Raw genomic sequence first — 19,788 nt, 5'->3', positions numbered from 1 at the left:
ATGAAGATGTTGAACAAAACCAGCCCAAGAATGACCTCTGGGGCACTCCACTTGATACCAACCACCAACTAGACATCAAGCTGTTGATCACTATCCGTTGAGCTCCATGATCCAGCCAGATTTCTAGCCACCTTATAGTCCATTCATCCAACCCATACGTCTTTAACTTGCTGATCAGAATACTGTGGGATACCGTATCAAAAGCTTTGCTAAAGTATATCATATCCACCACTTTCCCCACATCCACAGAGACAGTCATCTCATCACAGAAGGCAATCAGCTTGGTCAGGCATGACTTGCCCTTGGTAAATCCATGCTGACTGTTCCTGATCCCCTTCCTCTCCTCCAAGTACTTAAAAATGGATTCCTTGAGGACCTGCTCCATGATTTTTCAGGGACTGAGGTGAGGCTGACTGGTCTGTAGTTCTCCGGATCTTTCTCCTTCCCTTTTTTAATGATGGGCACTATGTTTGCCTTTTTCCAATTCTCCGTGACCTCCCCTGATCGCCACGAGTTTGCAAAGATAATGGCCAATGGCTCTGCAATCACATCAGCCAACTCCTTCAGCACCCTCAGATGCATTGCATCCGGCCCCTGGATTTGTGCATGTCCAGCCTTTCTAAATAGTCCTGAACCTGTTCTTTCACCCCTGACAGCTGCTCACCTCCTTCCCATTGCCTGGTGCAGTAGTCTGGGATCTGACCTTATCTTTGAAGAGAGAGGCAAAAAAAGTATTGAGTACTTCCACTTTTTCTACATACTGTACATTACAGAGCTAATATAAGAAAACAGCTAATACATCCACTTCTAATACATTTTGTGGGAGCTCGGTATCCCTCAAAAATTTACAGATGACGGAATTATTTGTGAAATTCTATGGCCTCTGCTGCTGTTATTAATTAATTACTTAATTAATTATTATTTATATTGCCAGAGCATCTAGGAATTCCATTCAAGGATCAGATTCCATTATGCTACACATTGTGCAAACATATAACAAAAAGATGATATCTGGTCCACACGGAATAAACAATCATAATGGTTCCTGCTGGCCTTAAAATCTATAAGGAAAAAAATCTAGGTTTTCTTAGCATTGGCTGACCCTCAAAGGACTGACATCTCAATGTCTGGCTGCTTATTTGAAACTCAGCCAAATCTTTTGCTCTGCAAAACCGGGAACTTTATCGGAGGTGGATTTCTTTGGCTATGATGTTTCTTCTTACTGCTATTAATACTACACAATTAAATGTCCTGATGGTTTTTCACACTTCTGGCTGAAACACATTAAGTGTGAAAAATAATGAAAAAAAATTTTTAGTTAAAACCCTTTTTTTAGTACAATTAATGTGAATGTCAAGTAAATGTTAAGCTCAATTCTCAGTTCAGCTCAATTGGTTCATCCACCCCAAGATTTTATATCTGTGTGGATGAATAATCGCTTTGACTTGTTTAATTACATCATAGTAAAGAACATCTCAAAATAATTGGGTATTTCAGGCAAACAGACTGAGTTAAATTCTGAGATGATGTATAAAGCGGTATAAATTACAGTGACTTGCAATGATGTACCATATATCTACATAGCAAAAAAGGGTGTGTTCTTAACTCAGGTTAGCTAACTTGGGTTAAAACATCAGTGAAGACAGAGCAACTCAACTTTTAACCCAGGTTAGCTAGTCGACTTTTCACTGAGAACCTGGAGTTGAACTCTAGCTGCTCAACCAAGTTAAAATCCATGTTGTCATGTCCTCACTGCTATTTTAATCTGAGTTAGCTAACGGGGGGTACCTAACCCAAGTTAAGAACATATTGTTGATTCCAGGATAGACATATACTTAGAGTCCCTTATGTGTATACACACACAGACACACACACACAGTCACTGAACCAAATTCAGAGATAATGTCTTACTGAGGTTTTAAACAGAACTGTTCAAACAGTATTTCGCAAATATCCTATTTTATGAATCTCACCATTTCTGATCAAATAGTTTCCTGATCTAATGCTAATTTTTTGCAGTATCTGACCAGCTTTTGGAATGTCATGCATGCCAGTGAAATTAATCAGGTAACTTATTTGCTGAAAACTTTTCTTTCTGATTTTCGACTGGATCATGTTGGAACGATAATGAACTGGTGTGCGTCTCAATCAGTAAGAAAATCCAATTAAGACTAAAGGAATCTAAAGATCTGTCTAGACTGCAAGTGCAAGGGGTGATTGCATTTTTAGTAGACACACATGAGCTAGGTTTCATCTAGTTGTAGACAAGCGATGGCAGCTCAAGCGTCAGTGTGGCCTGTCTGTGCCGCCCAGAACACTGGGTAACGACTTGTGGTGCAAATCTGTGCTGAAGCCCGTGTTGCTAAAGTTTCACCACTCCAGTAGCCAGGCTAAATAGATTAAATCTAGCTCAGGTATTTCAGCGAGAGATGCATCGCACCCTGTGATTACAGTCCAGATGTTCCCATAGTCTAAAATAGTGTAGAGTGAGTCTACGTTGGTATAACATACACATTACATAGGCCAAAAGTAGGTGTACATTACATCAGCTTACATTTGTATTTGCATGTGTCTGTTGCACTATATATGCGTGCCCCGTGTCCGCACATGATGGAGAGGGACTAACATACATGTATCGATCGTGTGCTGTGTTTGTCCAAACCCTTCTTGGGACTCGTTCAGAGCGTTTCTCTATCGGCAGCAGGGTGTGGTGGACTGTACATTAACATGCAGTTCTAGTGCCTGCCAATTTTGTCTTTCCAAAGACAAGAGAAAGAGCAACGTTATGCACATGAATTTGATCGGATGTCTAGGAAAGGCTAAAGGCCAAAGCTTTCTGAATTGTAAACACGCTGCGTGGGCCCTTTTCTCGCTTGGTCAGGGAAAGTTGCCTCTTGGCAAGTGTAATAGCAGGAATGCCATGCCTGATTTATCTAATCAATTGTGGCCACTGTCAGCTGTTTTTAATGTTCTATATTTTAGGATTTAAGTGGCTATTGCTTCCTCCACAGACTCAGACTGAAAGTCAGGATTGATTTAAAATGGATGAGCTGCACTTATCCCTTCCGTCATTATTAGACTTGGAACTATATCCATGACTTGATTGTATGAGGGTCGCATTGCTTTGTCTACCTTCATGTTTACAATGGGCGAGTAAGCTAGTCCAGATACAGCACAAGTTGGTGCCGGAGATCTGGGTATGTCTAAAAATGGGTTGCATTTAAATGCATTGCACCAGTGAAATGTTGTCAGGTGTACAAGTGCTAGTCTGATGACTTGTGATGAACTCTGTTAGAGAGATCACGAACCCTCTATTACACGTCATGGAGTGATAGTTCAGAATGAGCCAGGGCAACTCAAGGTTTCCTCTCACTATGCCAATTAATGGGCAACCACCCAGTCCTGGAGGTACCAGCTCCAAGGGGAAGACAATCTTATCAAGTAAGAAATAGGGGGCTTACGAGTCCATGGCACATTGAGCCCTTTGCTCAGATTGGTAACCAAAGTATTAAATTACCGGGAAAGTGATTGTGGGTGTTACGGCATAAATTCTGCCCACATGAGCTGAGCTACAACCCATCAACTCATGTAACAAAAGCCACTGGCTGTCAGGTGGCAGCACCCTTCACTGGTCCAAATTCAGAAGAGGCGATGGATGCAGATGTGAAAATGTTTGCATTCCATACCTCAATCCTACGAGCCATTGGAGAGCTTGAAACTGTCAGTGCTGTTTACCATGTGTGGGCCCAATTTCTTAGTTGAAAGAGATTAAAGAGAATCTAGGCATAGAAGAAACTGTTTGTTTCAATTCCTTTGGCTAGCACGGCGCTTTGTACATTTTTAATAAAGGCAGCTCTCCGGCTTTGATAGCAGCATTGCCAATATATGCATTTTTCCTGTAGCTCATTCCACACCGCATGTAGCTCTTCATCTTTTGAAGACGTTATGAGATTGTAATGAAGCACTTTTCCTCCTTAAATATCACACTCGTACTTGGATCAAGTAGCAGCATTTGCTGTTCCAATTCCTTTTTCATTTACAATAAGCTAAAATTAATCATAACTTGCTTTCCCCAGCTCTCCGTAGATGTCAGAGAAGATGGACAGATGGAGAACTAAACATGTAGTGGGGGACACGACCCAAAGCAAATAGTCTCATCACAGATGGTCTCAGTCAGTGGCAAGTGGCAATTCTAAGGGTCACTTTGCATGGGCATTACAATCACTGCCTCAAAAAGGTTTCAATTACTTTTTTAAACAAATAAGGGCTTGTTCAAGTCTTCTCTGACTTGGAAGGTAATTCCTCCTGGTTCTCTAGAGTGGCTGCAGTTGCATTCTGTGTAAGAATACTTGGGCCAAGATTTGCAAAAGTGACTAGAGATTTTGAGCGCAGCATGGGGTTGGGCTCTGCATTATGAAAAGGGACTCGCTGAGCGATGGGAAGAGATGCTGCCAGGGACATCATCCTGCCACCTACACAACCAAGCCTGCAGGTCCTTTGTGTGTAAATTAATGCTGACCTTCTTAGTCGTAACTTACTTACATCCCCTTACATATTTTGGGATCCCTCCTTTGGAGCAGTTCAGGAGGATTCCATGGCACGGGAGCCCCTGCAGTCACCACAGCAGACAGCCCCCTTTTCAAGATCCTTTTCAAGATCCACCCACATCTCAGGGGGATCCACAGGTCAAAGAGATGGGATCTATGGTCAGGGCTGTGTGGGAGAAGGCCAAACCCCATCCAACCACAATGGAAGAGTTCCAAGAGCCTTGTGAGTTTGGATTTACAATTTTTCATTGCCCCTGTTCAGCAGTAATCCACATCTGGCCCTAAATATCTGATCCCAGGTATAACCTGGAAGGCCATTCCATTGATAGAGGCCACGCCATTGACAGCCATCAAGCAGGGCACACTCTTGAATCCTAATAAGGCAGATGACATTGCCCTGGGAAAGAAAAACCCCTTAAGAATGATGTTCTCTTTTGTTTAAGAAACGGTGTGAAGCCTGGTGGCAAAGCTCTGTTCTCTTCTTAATGGAATTTGGGTTCCCCTGCCCATGACACTTTTTAGATAGGCCTCGCAAACCCCCCAGCTCCATAAGGCAATGATATCCTTTCAGGTGCTGATGCTAATTCTCCATTGTTCTTAATTAGAGAAGTTATGAATCAGACACACATAAAAAAATCTCTTTGCTTGGCTCTTATTAAAATCTGCTAATGAGGCAAAGCATAAAAAGTGAACCACGGTGGTCGGGTTGGGGGTGGGAGGGAGTATTTTAAGGCAAACCGCCCCCAACGGTATTAATTGATTAAAATGAAATAGCAATTTACGCAGACCTGAGCACCAATCTACATTTCATACTGATGTCCTTGACTGGCTGAAATGCTGACACAACCACAGGCTCTTTTTTGCTTTCAAATATGCTTTAAAAACAAGTTTTCATTAATTACACTTCATTCTGGAACTACTGCTTGGCAGCAGTCACGTCTGAATTGATTGAGATCTGTGTGTGTGCATGCATGTGAATATATCAACAATAACAACATACCTTGGGTAAAGAATACTTTGGCAGCTTCATCTGTGCAAATGTGTTCCTCCGATAGGACACGTAATAGTGTGGCCGTCCTCCTGATGTTAACTGCAACATAAAAGGGAATTTTATAACCAGGGTTAGCATCATCATCATCATTCATTTTTCTTTAAGGCAGGAGGAAAATATTAGGCAGGCTGCAAAGATGAATGCAGCTGGGACGATGACAGTTTAATATAGCAGCAGTTACAGCAGGTGACAAGATATCCATCAAACTGTCAATGACTGAAATTGACAGTCACAACCTGGTCCCTATTTTTTGCGAGCAAAGTCAAAGGGCAAAATTCTGGGTGAAATCCAGGCAAGGGAAAACTCCCATTGATTTCAATAAGGCCAGGATTTCACCCTCTGATTTTATATCCAGATTGCAGATTACTATGGCACATTCTGGTCTTCGTTACCTGCAGAGGTATCAGGTGGTCAAGTGGTTAGATCAGCGGATTGCAAGATAGGACCCCTGGGTTCCATTTCTTGCTCTGTCACTGACATGCTTTGTGACTTTCCAAGTGCCATACTTCAGTATCTAAATAAGTGGCCTGACATTCAGACTAGATAAGCACCCACTGCTCACAAAGTCAACTGGTCTTTGAAAATCAGGCCATTTACACAGGTCCTGAGCATGGACTGAGGTGCCTGATTTTAGCAACCCAACTTTGAAAATGTTGGAATTTAACAGCATGCGTTTCATTTTTCCCCACCTGTAAAAAGAATCGGATTATGTTACCTGGCTCACAGGGATGTCATGGGATTAATCAGTCTTTGTAAACTACTTTGATGAAAGGTGCCAGTATAAGGGCAAAGAACCAGTATGTTAAGAGATCCTCAGTGCAAAATTTTATAAGTTTGTAAGAACAAAAACTTTTTGCAATTGTGGGGTGTTCTAAAAACAAATTATTGTTAATGATCCAAGATGACAAGAACATAGAGATCAAGATTCACAACAGATAAAGAAATGAAACTATAACCATCTTTCATAATATCCATCTCTAATTCACTTATTGACAGCAAAAATTGTCCACAAGCACGTTATTTTTTTTTCCTTTCTGCAAATGTAAGTTATCAAGAATGAGCAATATTTTTCTTCACACTTTTTAGGCAGCTGGAGAAGTCAACCATTTACTGATTAAAATGAAATCCTTTAAAACCTAAATGTAACATACTTCTTTACTGTCTTTCCCCCAACTGATCTCACAGCACTTCATGAACATCAACAAATTAAGCTTCACAATATCCCTGTATGCTGTGGGGTTTTATAGGTATTGCTTCACACAGCCACTGAAATGCAGCCAGTTCTAGGGTGGAACGCAGCATATATTTAACAGCACACAGTAACACCCCAAACTGTTTAAAAGAGGAAATGAAATACACTGTTTCCAACTTAAACAGAAGGATGATTTGAGAAGGTAGAATGTAACTATCCAGAGTGGAATGTGACAGGGCAGTGGGATTTAACATGCCTATTGTTATCATGTGTGCTAAGGGATCTGGCTGGACTATTGGAGAAAGACCAACTCCAGCAGCACAGCACAAATATAATGATACTGGAGCAATGGTTCAGTTATGACACTGAAGAAAGATTCCCACTTACTGAGTCACCCACGCCACTAGCACAAGTACCTGATCTACAATTAAAGTGTACGTCTAGACTACACTTTGTGGACCTGTTTTAATTTGCATTAACTAACACATAAATGCTAGTGTAGACACCTCCCCAATGTTAGTTAACTCCTAGGGTAAACCACAAATGCTTGTATTCTGGATCACACCATCTAGACTAGCATTTACAACTCTGTTAGTTACCTTGAGTCACATAGCAATCAAATAACTTAAGTTAAAACAGAGGCACAGATTCAAGTCCAGACCAGCCAGAAAAGGATAAGGTGTCTGCTCAAACAAGTCAGAAATATTAAAGGTCTCAGAAGGTATTTTGAAACCAGATTATTTCCAGTTCAGATACACTGTCCCTGACCGTTTTTTCTCTGACTCTATTATTAAATAGACAGCAGGATAATGAAACCCATGGCTGTTGAGATTCATTCTCCAGCTCTCACCCGGAACAGAGATTGGCTGAATACGGCTCATCTCCATCCTTGTCTCAATAATCGTAGTCCATGCATGACAATAATGGCTGATTACTCTCCCCAGTCCTTCCCTCTATCTCCCTCCCTCCCCCATTCCTTTTTTCTCACTCAGTAAAAGCCTTGATTGGTCTAGAGCACTTGTGATATCAAGTGACTGACTGGTACACCAGCTTAAAGCCGAGTGGTACGGGATCTGCTCCTGGAATGCATGATGAGGCTGGTTGATTGGCAAGGAGGATTATTCCGGTACGCATCCTGAACACTCCAGGCAACATCTCCATGACCTCGTGTTGATAAGATACTTGAAACAGTCAGAAGGAACCAATTAGCATTCTGATGGGCCGATGCACTCTGCGAAGCTCCTTTCTTCGGCACTCCGGGCTGGTTGCTTGGGTGTGCGTGCACAAGCATTTAAGCATAGAAGGGGGAAGGGGAAAGAATTACATGGAGTCAATCAGAGAATGGATGTTGCACACCTGAACAAACACATAATCATCCTGCACAATCAGGGAGTCGGGGTCAATGTAGCCTGGAAACGGTTTGCTCCGGGTGGCTTCGGTGCAGTTCTGCATCCTGCAGGTGATGTACTGAGCATCTGAAATCATAAGGACAAAACAAAAATAAGGGTCAGACATAGGCATAGACTTCTCCCATTGCTGCAGTATCAGTGGCAGGCTCTCACTTCCCTCCCCATTCACTTGACCCACTCTTTCATTCCTGACTTCAGTTTGTTTTAAAACATGTCCTTCTGGGGCTCTGGGTGCTGTATATTATTTCTTTATAATGCGGTAGTGCCTGGGACCCCTAGTCATGGACCAGAACCTCATTGTGCTAGGTGCTGTGCAAACACAGAACAAAAAGAGTCCCTGCCCCAAAGATCTTACAATCTACTTACATTACATCTAGTGTAAACTAATGAATAAAACATACACTTGAGGAGCAGACAAGGCCAGATCCTCAGCAGTGCATGGGCAGCAGACAGTGCAGCTGAGCTGTATGTGCATTAAGGGGGCTACCAGTAACCTTCAGACCCCAAACCACCCTCCTGGGGCCGTTTTCATGCCAGCCACAGAGCTGTGCCTTTACTCTCTGGCTGCCCACAGGCCCCAAGGTGCTACTCCAGCCTTCTAGCACTGCTGGGAGACAGAGGACCCCAGTCATGACCTATCTTCCTGGGGCATAGGGGGAACGTAGTAGCTGTTACAGTGGCTCTAGGCTGGGTAAACTGTACTGCCTATAGTCCTGATCCTGCAGGCTTAGCCACAGGCTTCATTTAAACACATGACGAGATCCAGACAGTTTAATGGGACTACTCACATACCTGAAGTTAAAGCATGTACCTGAGTCTTTGCAGGATCAGGGCCTCTCACAGTAGAGAATAGTCAGGACTCAGTTGTCATGACTAATAGGGCAGCAGGTTTAAAACAAACCTAAGGAAGCACTTCTTCACACAACACACAGTCAACCTGTGGAACTCATTGCCAGGGGATGTTGTGAAGGCCAAAATTATAACTGGGTTTAAAAAAGAATTAGTTACATTCATGGTCCATCAATGGCTATTTGCCAAGATGGTCAGAGATGCAGCCCCATGGTCCGGGTGTTCCTAAACCTCCAGATGCCAGAGGCTGGGACTGGACGACAAGGATGGATCACTCAAAATTGCCCTGTTCTGTTCATTCCCTCTGGCACTGGCCACTGTCAGAAGATAAGACACTGGCTTAGATGGACCATTGGTTTGACCCAGTATGGCCGTTCTTATATGACTATAGAGGGGATTCTTTATTGAGCCTGCTGGCCAAGACAAACCCTGTGGTTCCTCTTGACTCTTGGGTTCCCAGACTGACTAACCCAGTCTGTCCTATCTAGTGTCACATGTGGTCTCACAAACTCATGAGGACGGCTGGCTACATCTCAAGAGGCTTGTCAGCTATACAGTCTCTCATGTAAAGTACCAGCCAGGAGTCCTCTAGGGTGCTTGAACCAGCGTGGAGAATCAGGGACTCAGTCAGAAATTTACACATTTCCAGCTCTATTAATCAGTTGCAATTTGTACGAGGACAAAGCTTATTTTCCAGAAAGAAGGATTTTATTATCAGCACTGGCATGACAAACTCTAAATGGCATTTAATCTTGAAAGTACTTCTAATTGTCTTTTTCTTTAGGGTACCATAGTCCCTTTCTTGGTATAATTATGTCCCTGAACAGAGAAACGACATGTTTCATTGACATTGAACCAGCTAGCTTTCCATTCATTTTCTATTTCATCATTTTTTAAAAATTAAAATTCGTCATTTAAAAGTTCTTTTCTCATTTCTAAGGATGTTGCCTTCCAATTAAAACAAAGACACAAAGAATACAAATCTGTGGGTTTCAGTAGTTAGATCACAGATGATTTGGCCCTATGTTTGGATACATAAAGGGCTAAGTATTATTAGTCTGTACAGCAGTGTTTCTCAAATAGTGTTCCGCGGAACCCCAGGGTTCCGCGGGCTGAGTTGAAGGGTTCCGCAAAAAAGCAGAACCGCGCCGCCAAAATTAACAGAAATCGCGCGCCGCAGAACAGCTGTCAGCGTGCCGCCGAAAAGCCGCGAGCGCGCCGCCGAACAACTGATGGCGCCACGGAACAGCTGTGATCACGCCGCCGAACAGCTGATCGTGCCGCAGAAAACAGCTTAGAGAGCGCGCCGCCGAAACCAGCCTACACCACGCCACTGAAAAGGGGAAGATTTCCTGGACTTGTCGGCGGACGGTATGGCATGGCCGCGCAAGGGTGCCGCGGCGAAATATAATTGAGAAACACTGCTGTACAGCATAGAATTCTTTGCATTTTCAAAGCTCTTTACTAAGCACTAATTGACCTAATCCAGACATCCTGACCAGGGCACCTTTTAGTTCTCTGCAATATGATTTTCTTTAAACCAGGCACCAGGGAGTAACAGTAGATATGCACACTAGCCACCACACCAAATGAAATCAAGCAAACTCCCTCTTCAGGATCGTTGTCCCAGTTAACAGGAAACCACAGAAGGAAGAGGAAAAAGGAAAAGAATACGAGGTGAGGAAAGGCTGAGTTCTTCCCTCCTTACAGTTCCTGACCATGTGAAACAAATACACCTGATCATAAGAGAAGGCCTTGACTCAAAGCTCCAGAGGAAGACAACACATCAAAAAGGCAATATGTCCTGGGTAAAATTCCTTCCCAATTCTAAATTTAGCCACTGGCTTAGCCCTACCCATGCAATCACAGATCCTGCTACCTGTAACTGCTGATCCTGAAAACGTTTTCTCACTTGAGTAGCCCCTTTCTCTCCAGCTTTCCCTTTGACTTGGTTTGGATGGCCTTCTGGAGTGAGAACAGCTTGCACGGCAAAGGGTTTGAAGGATCAGGCCCTTATTTTCCATGCCTCCTTCTTCCCTTCTACTTCCGCCTTGCTCCCAGGGTCGCATGCAGGGGGAGACAATTCTTAAGCGTTCATTCTCTTAGCGCCCGCTGAACTGGCCCTCTGCTACAGTGTGTGTGTGCACGTTCTAATACAATCCAGCCCTGGGGCTGGCTTCGCTGTAGGTCCGTATATCAGAGCTGACAGGGAAGGACTGCAGGCTGCCATTGCAAACTACTCCTAACTACTAATAATGGGCTAAAACCCCTGAAGTAATTATTCAGGCTAAACTCACCTAGCGGCCAATGGACCAAAGCCTGAGATACATATTCTTTTACTCCAGAAAACTCTCTTTGTCTTGGAGCCCTGAAATAAAGGAAACCGGGCTTGACAGTAAAGGGCCAATCATTCTTCTTTCCTTCGGGGTTTCATCGTGTCAACATTAAACACAATCTCTTTTGGAATTCTGTTCGTGTAGACCTTTTATGGGATTCCATAGGAAGTGCCTTGTAATTTAGCATTAATTAATGTCAATTAGTGTATTCAGATGCTAAGCTCTGGAATTAATTTCATTACTTTTCCTGCACAGATGTTTCCCCAGCCCTAGGTAATTAGGACATTATGCTTCTTATTTCCAGCATCGTCACCTCTAACGACAGCTGCTGCTTTTAATACACAATAACAAGAACAAATCCATGCTGTGCCTAGAAATAAGAATTTAGCAGTTGCCATCTTTGATCAGAGCAGTATCCAGAGCCCTGTGAATTAAACCATGACCCTTTCTTTGGCATTGGCCAATACTAGATATTTCTAAAGAAGGTGCAAGAAACCTTGCAAAAGACAATGAGAAAACAGGCTTCCCGTTTCCATGGGGGAAACACCAGGAGCTAAATCTGCTCTTGTCAAGGAGAAGCATGAAATGCTACTGTATGGGGCAACTGGAGTTTGACAGCTGTGAAGGCAGCATACTGAGATGTCTCAATCCCTTCTGGCTGTGCCGATAAACACTGCAGGGAGCTGCCCCCAACCCTTATTGGGAATGTGGATGCGACACTGGAAAACCAGGTGGCGGCTCTTGCCAAGTCTGTAGGCATCAGCTGAGCACTGACAAATTCATAGCTGGAAACCAGACTAGCTCACCTCTATGTTAATATTGTCCAAGATTGGTTGAGACTTGTAAGGATGTTTGTAAGTTGCTGAATGCATTAATCTTACTTGTAATGTCTGGATCCCATGCCATAAGTTTTGCTTTGTAACTGTAAAAATGCCTGCTCTGAACTTTTGAACCTAGGCAGAAAAGTGTGGTCCCCCACCCATCAAGAAGAGCCATCAAGACTAAATAGGCCATTGTAGGACAAAGACTTTGTTGATTGCCCCATCCACCCATGAAGAAGTTACCTCAGCCCATCAGTTTGAACTCTGGGTGAGGCCATGTAAAGATGCTCACTAGAAGAAATGGTTTGCTGTTTGGACTCTTACAAGGGCTGGAGCGAAGAAACAAAAAGCAGAGATCCCCAGAGTCAGGCTGGGTTAGCCCTGCAAAGAAGTTCTGTGGATAGACTACTACATCTCTGTCACCTCTTGGAACCATAGACTGTGACTCATTTGTGCTTCTATGTTGCCTGCTTTAATCTGTAAATAACTCATTTCTTTTTCCTAGATAATAAATCCTTACTTACTTTACTACAGGATTGTCTACCAGCATTGTCTTTGTGTGAGATCTAAAGTAAAAACTGATCTGGGGTAAGTGACTGGTCTCTAAAGACGGGGAGCAACCTGAATATTTATTTTGTGATTTGGTGTATGTGACCATTTATTACTAAGTCCAGCTTTCTGGGGTGGCAAGATAAACTGGTGGGCCCAAGGGGACTGTCTGATTGCACGATAAGACTGTTACAGAGGTCCAAGAGTTCACACTTGTTACTGGGGTGCTGAAATCTAATTATAGAACATACCTCCAGGTTGGGGGGGTCTGCTCTGTTTTTGACAGTCTGTCCTGAGGCTGGCATTCATGGTCGTGAGCCACTCCAGACAGCGTGACAGTGGACTTAGCTTAATAGAGGGTGGAGGGGAAGTTACTGAGGCTTGGAAGGACCCCTGCCAACCTGAAGAGAGTCAAATCCCTTTTATAAAATGGATTCAGAAATTCCATGGGACATCCTGCTACAAGATATTATTTGGGCTAATAACTCAAGGTCAACTCAACAGAAAGATTTCATTGGAGAGTGGATCAGCTGGCTGGATAGTAAGGAGAGATGGACAATTTATTCATAGCAAATAATATCCATTGTGAATTTAACCCATTTTCGCTGTTTGTAATTCATTCGAGGAATCAGTCCCGATTTCTGCAATTATACCTCGTAACCATAAGGATTAGCCAAATAGGATGGACGACCAGTGTCGAGCCAACAGGTTCTCTGCAAAATGTTCATTTTGCCTATTTGTTCTGCATTGTTCAGGTGTGTGATTGGCCATTGAAGTCATAAGTCATTGTTTCTGCTCCTGGATTGGACTATTGAAACTCTTTAAATAAGAGAAGAACAAATAATGAGTAACTCACTTCCTGGTATGAATGTTCAGGTGAATAAGCATTCATGAAACATTCAGGGTGCACGAGCATTTTCACAAGCCGCTTGCAGTATGCTCACAAATAGCCAATGTTAAAGCACAGCAAAATGAAGGTGCCATTGGCAGATACAATATCAAGGCTACAATTAGAAGAGCTAACAAGCCTCATTCTTCAGGGCAAATTCTGATCATCAATGATGGTTAGGAAGAAATGACCATTTGCCTTATCCTCATGACACACTTTTACCCAGGGAATTATGGGGATTCTTTGAAAGAAATGGCCATTGTCAGAGGCAGGATATCAGAGTAGATGGAGTATTTATCTGTTCCAGGGTGGTCATTCTTATGTTTTCCTGTGCAGGACCTTCACGGGAAGAAGAGGGGTACACAGTCTTGTAGTTTAGAACTATGGGCCAGATTCTCGGCTGCTGAACATTGGCATAGCATGCTGATTAACACCAGCTGAGGATCTGGCCCTACCTGTGATTACAAAACAGCACAGATCAAATTTAAATTAAAAATCAATACACAGATCAATGCACCAGTAGAAGAGTGAAATAGACAAGAGATGCTTATTAAATATCAGCAAACCCCAGAAGGTCTGCCCCCACTTTGTATTTCTTCTTTGCTTTTTTTTCATCTCTGCCTTTTAAAAAAAATTATTTGCTATCCGGCGTATCAACATCTATCCTAATAAATGCATGTCCCTCTCACATGGTCATTTAAGGGCCTGATCCTCCAACCTTTGTCTATATAAGTAGTTATTGAGCTAATTGTGAATAAAATTGCAGCAACAGTAGAACAGGTCAGGAATTTCTTGATTTTTTTTTTTTTGGAAAATGGTGATTTGTCTAGCCCACATTTTTCTAGGGAATATAATATTCTGTTAGCGTTTTCGACTGCCTGCACATTGAGTATGTTTTCAGAGAACTAGCCACAATGACTCCTAGATCTCTTTCTTGAGTGATAACATCCAATTTAGACCCCATCACTTTGTATGTATAGTTAGGATTATGTTTTCCAATGTGCGTTACTTTGTATTTATCAGCCACGAATTTCCTCTGCCATTTCGCTGCCCAGTCGCTCAGTTTTTGTGAGATCCCTTTGTAACTTTTCACAGCCGGTTTTGGACTTAACTATCTTGAGTAATTTTGTCTCATCTGCAAATTTTGCCACCTCACTATTCACCCGATTGTCCAGATCAAATTAATCAATTTGTTCTACAACCTCCTCTATTGACACTTTAATGTGGGACAGTTCCTCAGATTGGTCTCCTAAAAAGAAGGGCTCAGGTGTGGGAATCTCCCTCCCATCCTCTGCAGTGAAGACTGATGCAAAGAATTAATTTAGCGCCTCAGCAACAGCCTTGTCTTCCCTAAGTGCTCCTTTAGGAACATGATCATCTAGTAGCCCCATTGATTGTTTGGCTAGCCTCCTGCTTCTGATTTTTGCTGTTAGTTTTTGTGCCTTTTGCTATTCAAATCCCCTTTTGGCCTACCTATCCATGTTTTTCACTTGACTTACCAGAATGTATGCTCTTTTCTATTTTCCTCAGTAGTATTTGACTTCCAATTTTTAAAGGATGCCTTTTAGTCTCCAATCACCTCTTTTACTCTGTTGTTTAGCCAGAGGGGCTTATTTTTGGTACTCTCACTGTTTTGGAGGTGAGGGCGAGGGGATACAGAGGCTATACATTTAGTTTGAACCTCTGTTATAATACTTTTAAACTATTTACATGAAGCTTGCAGGAAAGGGTTGGTTTTGACACACTTTTTGGAAAAAAAAGTTTCAAAACTGTTGAAACATTGTGACATTTTCTAAATGAAAAAATCCGGCTCAAAACAACTTTTTGTTTTGAAATTTAAGCTGAATAGTGTAAATAAACAAGTGTTAAAATCTAAATAAAATGTTTCCAATTTGTTGGTTTGTTTGGTTGCTTGTTTGCATTAAAAAAATAAACTTTTGATCCTAATTCAGAATGGGACAATTTTGTAAATATTTTGTGAATTTTGGTGCGATGGGAAAGCCATTTCCTGCCCTATGTTCTAGATGTCCCATTTCTGAACTGCCTGTAAGTTCTGTGATAGAATCCAATTGTAATTCAGGTATTCATCTTTCGAACTACCTCCCCATTGACAATATTTTGATACAGTAGTTATGCTACCTGTATTAACTAGAGTTGAGACTGTGGGAGTTCAGCATCTCTGTTTTGCTGTTGTGTGGGTGGCTCAATATGGATTCTGACGTCATGTTTGAAAATTTTGTCCTAACTGACTTGCCCAAGTTCAAGTAGCAAACCAGTGGAAGATCGGGAAATAAAACCCAGGTCTCCAGACTCACAGCTATTTACCTCTCAGGCAAAGCAGAACAAACAAACAGTATGTATCAAGCTGTTTATATTAAACATCCCAGAGTGACTAAAGCTGCAGATTTGGGGTGTGAATCTCAATCTGAAGTGTGCAAGGTGTTTAGATCCAAGCGTTAGATTTAACCCCAGTCTCCAGTAAAACATTCCTAAGTTAAAGACACTCCCAAATTGTAAAAAATAAAAATAACCTGTTGCCAACTCTTGAGATTTTATCTGTCTAAGTTTCCCACCAGTGGGGTATCTGAGTGCCTCACAGTCTTTTAACATATTTATCCTCACAACACATCTGTGAGGTAGGGAGTGCTACTATCCCTGTTTTACAGATGGGGAACCGACACAAGGGGAGGTCAAGTGACTTGTCCATGGTCAGACAGGAAGTCGAGTGGCAGAGCAGGGAATTTAATGCAGTGGAAATTGGATCAGGACCTTAACCAGTCAATTCTTAAAGTCACAGTACTAACACTTCTCAGCTAACTAGCGTGTTTCAGGATTGGACTGTCTAACTCTCACCAATGAGAGCTGTGCAAACCATTAGCTACAAAATTCACATTTTTTTTAAATAAACCTGATGCCCAACTAAGGATCCTGAATATGAATGGACTTTTCAAAGGAATTTTCCTCAGACTTGGCTCTGGCTTCTAACAGCACAGTCCCTGCCCTCTGCTTACAGTAAAGAACTTACGGGGTTGTTCAGATTTACATGAAAGTAACTCTTTCTCTACAGTGTTGACCTGAAACCAAGGAAAAATCTGTGGCTTCTGCTGACATTTTGTCAATGGGTTTCTGACGTTATTCCAAACTCAAAGTGGAACACCAGAGACACAAAGCCGTATAAATGGAAATGCAAGATAAGGCTCAGATGTGCTTCTTCCAATGGAAATCACAGTGTTTGCCAGTAGGCTCTTACTCAGTCTGCTCTAAGCCTTTAAGAGAAACCATTAAATACAAACATCACTTTCTATTGACTTGGATTTTATACTGGAGGTCAAAGCCCTATACACTGGGCTCTCTATAGCAATTAGCCAAGAGTATTAAAACCTTAAATCATCTCAATGAATACTGTGTATCCAATCAAATAGCCCTCTAGCTCCCCGATCAAATCAATCACATACCCAGCCCCTTTTTGGGGACTCCAGTTGACGTGCTAGCACTGATTGTACAATGTAATGTATGATATTAAGGGCCACATCCTCATCTGGTGGGAATTGCTGCAGCTCCACTGACATCAGTAAAGTTACGTAGCTTTACACAAGCTAAGGGACTGTTATTTTTTCCTTGCAACCCTTTTATGTTATGTATAGAAATACAATAAATAAAAATATGAAGACAAACCATGATCAGGGACTAGAAAGCAGACACACAGTAAGTTATTAGTATTCCAGCTGGGAATGCCCAAGACTAAGTCCGATGAAGATAAATGCTCTCACAACCCGACCAGTCAGATTTGCTAATACCTTACTATGGTGACATCTCTATTCTCTCTCACCTGAAGCCATGGTTAATGTACTGCTGAGTTTCTGCTGGAAAAGATACAAGGCACAAGAATAAAACTATCTTGTTTTTTGCATAGAGGTCAGGTGCTTTTGCTCAGATTCTGAGTTTCAATTGCTGGGTAATTTGTTTTCTACTTTGTTTTGACAGGGAGACCTTTTACAATAAAATCCCTTTATTGAATTTTCACCCTTGGTTAGCTCCCAAACCTGTGGCCCTTGCAAAAGATTAGAGAAATGGTTCACAAATTGTAACTCTTGGGCTGAGCCTGAAGAAAGCATCTTCCAAACAACCCCCCTTGCCTGCTGCAGCTACATGCTACTCTCCTCCAGTAGAGAAAGGTTTGCTCACCTGCGGGTGTAAAATATCTTCTTCAGGGAAGGCAGGTTTGTCTAGTGGTTAGAATAGGTGTTCAGTAGTCAAGCAACTTGGGTTCTAATCTCAACTACGATAATGACTTGCCATGTGACTTTGAGCAAGTTACTTCACCTACCTGTACCTCAGTTTCCCCATCTGTAAAATGGGAATCAAAATGTTTACTACTTTTGTAAAACACTTTGATGTCTGCAGAAGAAAAGGCCTATATAAATGTAAAATATTTGTCTTCTTATGCCATAAGAACTTGAACTGGACCAGAAAAAGAGAGAAGAGGAGAAAGAACTGGAGTTTTGAGCAATGACTGACATACCATGAAGTGAAAACACCCTAAGTATCACTAGAAGAGAATAGCCCGTTATAAAAACGTACTACCATATTACAGAGTAACAGTGCAAAACACAGTAAGACAGTATTGCGGCTCCCTCAGCAGGTGTCATAGTAGAATATTTTATTACTATTCAGACTTGCATAGAAGCAGCCTCATTTCTGTGTTCAGAGAAAGTGCAAGTTAAAACACAAGTGGTAAAAAGCACTGAGATATTTTTTAAAAAATCAGTTTTAATAATTTAATGTGTAATTAAATGGAAAGGACATTAAAAATATATACAATTTCTATTCCAATGGTGTCCTTTTAAATTCATCCTCTGAAGAATAATCTCTTACCCATAATGCTAAGCAACTCAAGAAAAAAATGTTGAGACAGTTCTCTCCCTGATAGTTTCTGGGCTAAATCCTGCCTTCAATGACACAGCGTAAATCTGGAGTAACACCAATGACTTTGGCTGTGTCACTGAGAGCAGAATTTTGACCCAGTGGGATTTTTCAGAAGTTAATTTCCTCTTTCATACACACACAAAAATAAATAACCCCGCAAATGGTGCAACTCTATTATTTACATTGCAGCAAACCTGACATTTTCAGGTGAACCACCATGGAATTAAAACGAGAACACCAATGGCAGTCGGACGGTTTCTTGTGAATTACACAACCGCCTGAGGCAATCGAAAGCTGCAAGGAAAAGCCATAGGGAAAGACCTGCAGACGTGGGGAAGCTGAGAGATTAAACAGCAGGAAGCCTGGGTGGGAGTGGAGAAAAGAGGTATCAGGAGACCTGAGAAAACTTCTGTCCAACAAGAAGAGCTTGAGAAAGGAGTTTGGAGTTGTAACAGAAGGAAAGTGGCCGTAAGAGCAAAGAAAGGCAGTTGAAGGGGTAAGCACAATGGAGGAGCTGGAACAGGGATGAAGTGGAGAAGAGAGTATTTTTTGTACAGGCTACCTTCAAAGGCTGCACATCCTATGGGAATCCTCTCCCCTGCACGTAAGCTCCTTCCACAGCCTGTTAATACCACCCTTTCAGCTAGCTTGAGGGGCTGTTAACCTGCCTTGAGGTTGAACATTGCAAAATCCTGCCTGTGCGAGTCTGAACAGAGAAGAGAAATAAGGTCTCCTCCACTGTAGTGTGTTGCCTCCAGACTGGCAGGCCAACCCAGAGCATGACAACACTGTCCGGAAGCTAATATACTTACGGCCATCCACTGTCTTTGCCTCCAGGTGCACAAGATCTGGTTCTCTACTGGAACCCATCACAGACCTGCAAAGGACAGACTGAAGTTAAAGCATTAAAACGACAACGCCAAGGCAGATGCTGTCCACTACGTTTATTCCCCAGAAGAACACATCATTTTGGTGGAGTTAAATTTGTATCAGTAACTAAACGCTAAAGAACGTGAAAGACCTTTATAGTGTTCTCTAAAATAACAAACCTTGGAAATTCTAACCATGCTGACCTTTTATAAAACCAGGGTTAATGTCCCCCGAACAGCCTTAACTCTGCCCTCCACTGCCTCCCCACCACCTTCAGAGTGGGGAATGTTGATGTGTCCTTTGCTTTGATTTCTGGGGTGTGTTTCAGTGCATGGCATGTTGATGTGCC

At 42.2% G+C, this 19,788-nt stretch overlaps 1 protein-coding gene across 2 annotated transcripts in view; it reads right to left on the bottom strand.

Moving 5' to 3' along the window:
- The window catches only part of SORCS1 (sortilin related VPS10 domain containing receptor 1), a 384,379-nt gene that overhangs the window by 85,169 nt on the left and 279,422 nt on the right, over positions 1–19,788 (bottom strand). For both annotated transcript variants that reach the window (XM_067537229.1, XM_067537228.1), the window contains exons 6-8: positions 19,382–19,446; positions 8,147–8,265; positions 5,548–5,637 (exon numbers count right to left, since the gene is read on the bottom strand). In XM_067537229.1, the coding sequence (XP_067393330.1) occupies positions 5,548–5,637; positions 8,147–8,265; positions 19,382–19,446 (274 nt within the window). The remainder of the gene's footprint in view (positions 1–5,547; positions 5,638–8,146; positions 8,266–19,381; positions 19,447–19,788) is intronic.

The sequence above is a fragment of the Emydura macquarii genome, unplaced genomic scaffold (genome assembly GCF_026122565.2).
Source record: "Emydura macquarii macquarii isolate MOO-44397 ecotype Brisbane River unplaced genomic scaffold, CSIRO-AGI_Emac_v2 contig_3692, whole genome shotgun sequence".
Lineage (NCBI taxonomy): Eukaryota > Metazoa > Chordata > Testudines > Chelidae > Emydura > Emydura macquarii.
Note: the sequence above shows the minus strand (reverse complement) of the source record. Positions and strands in the feature narration are given on the sequence as shown.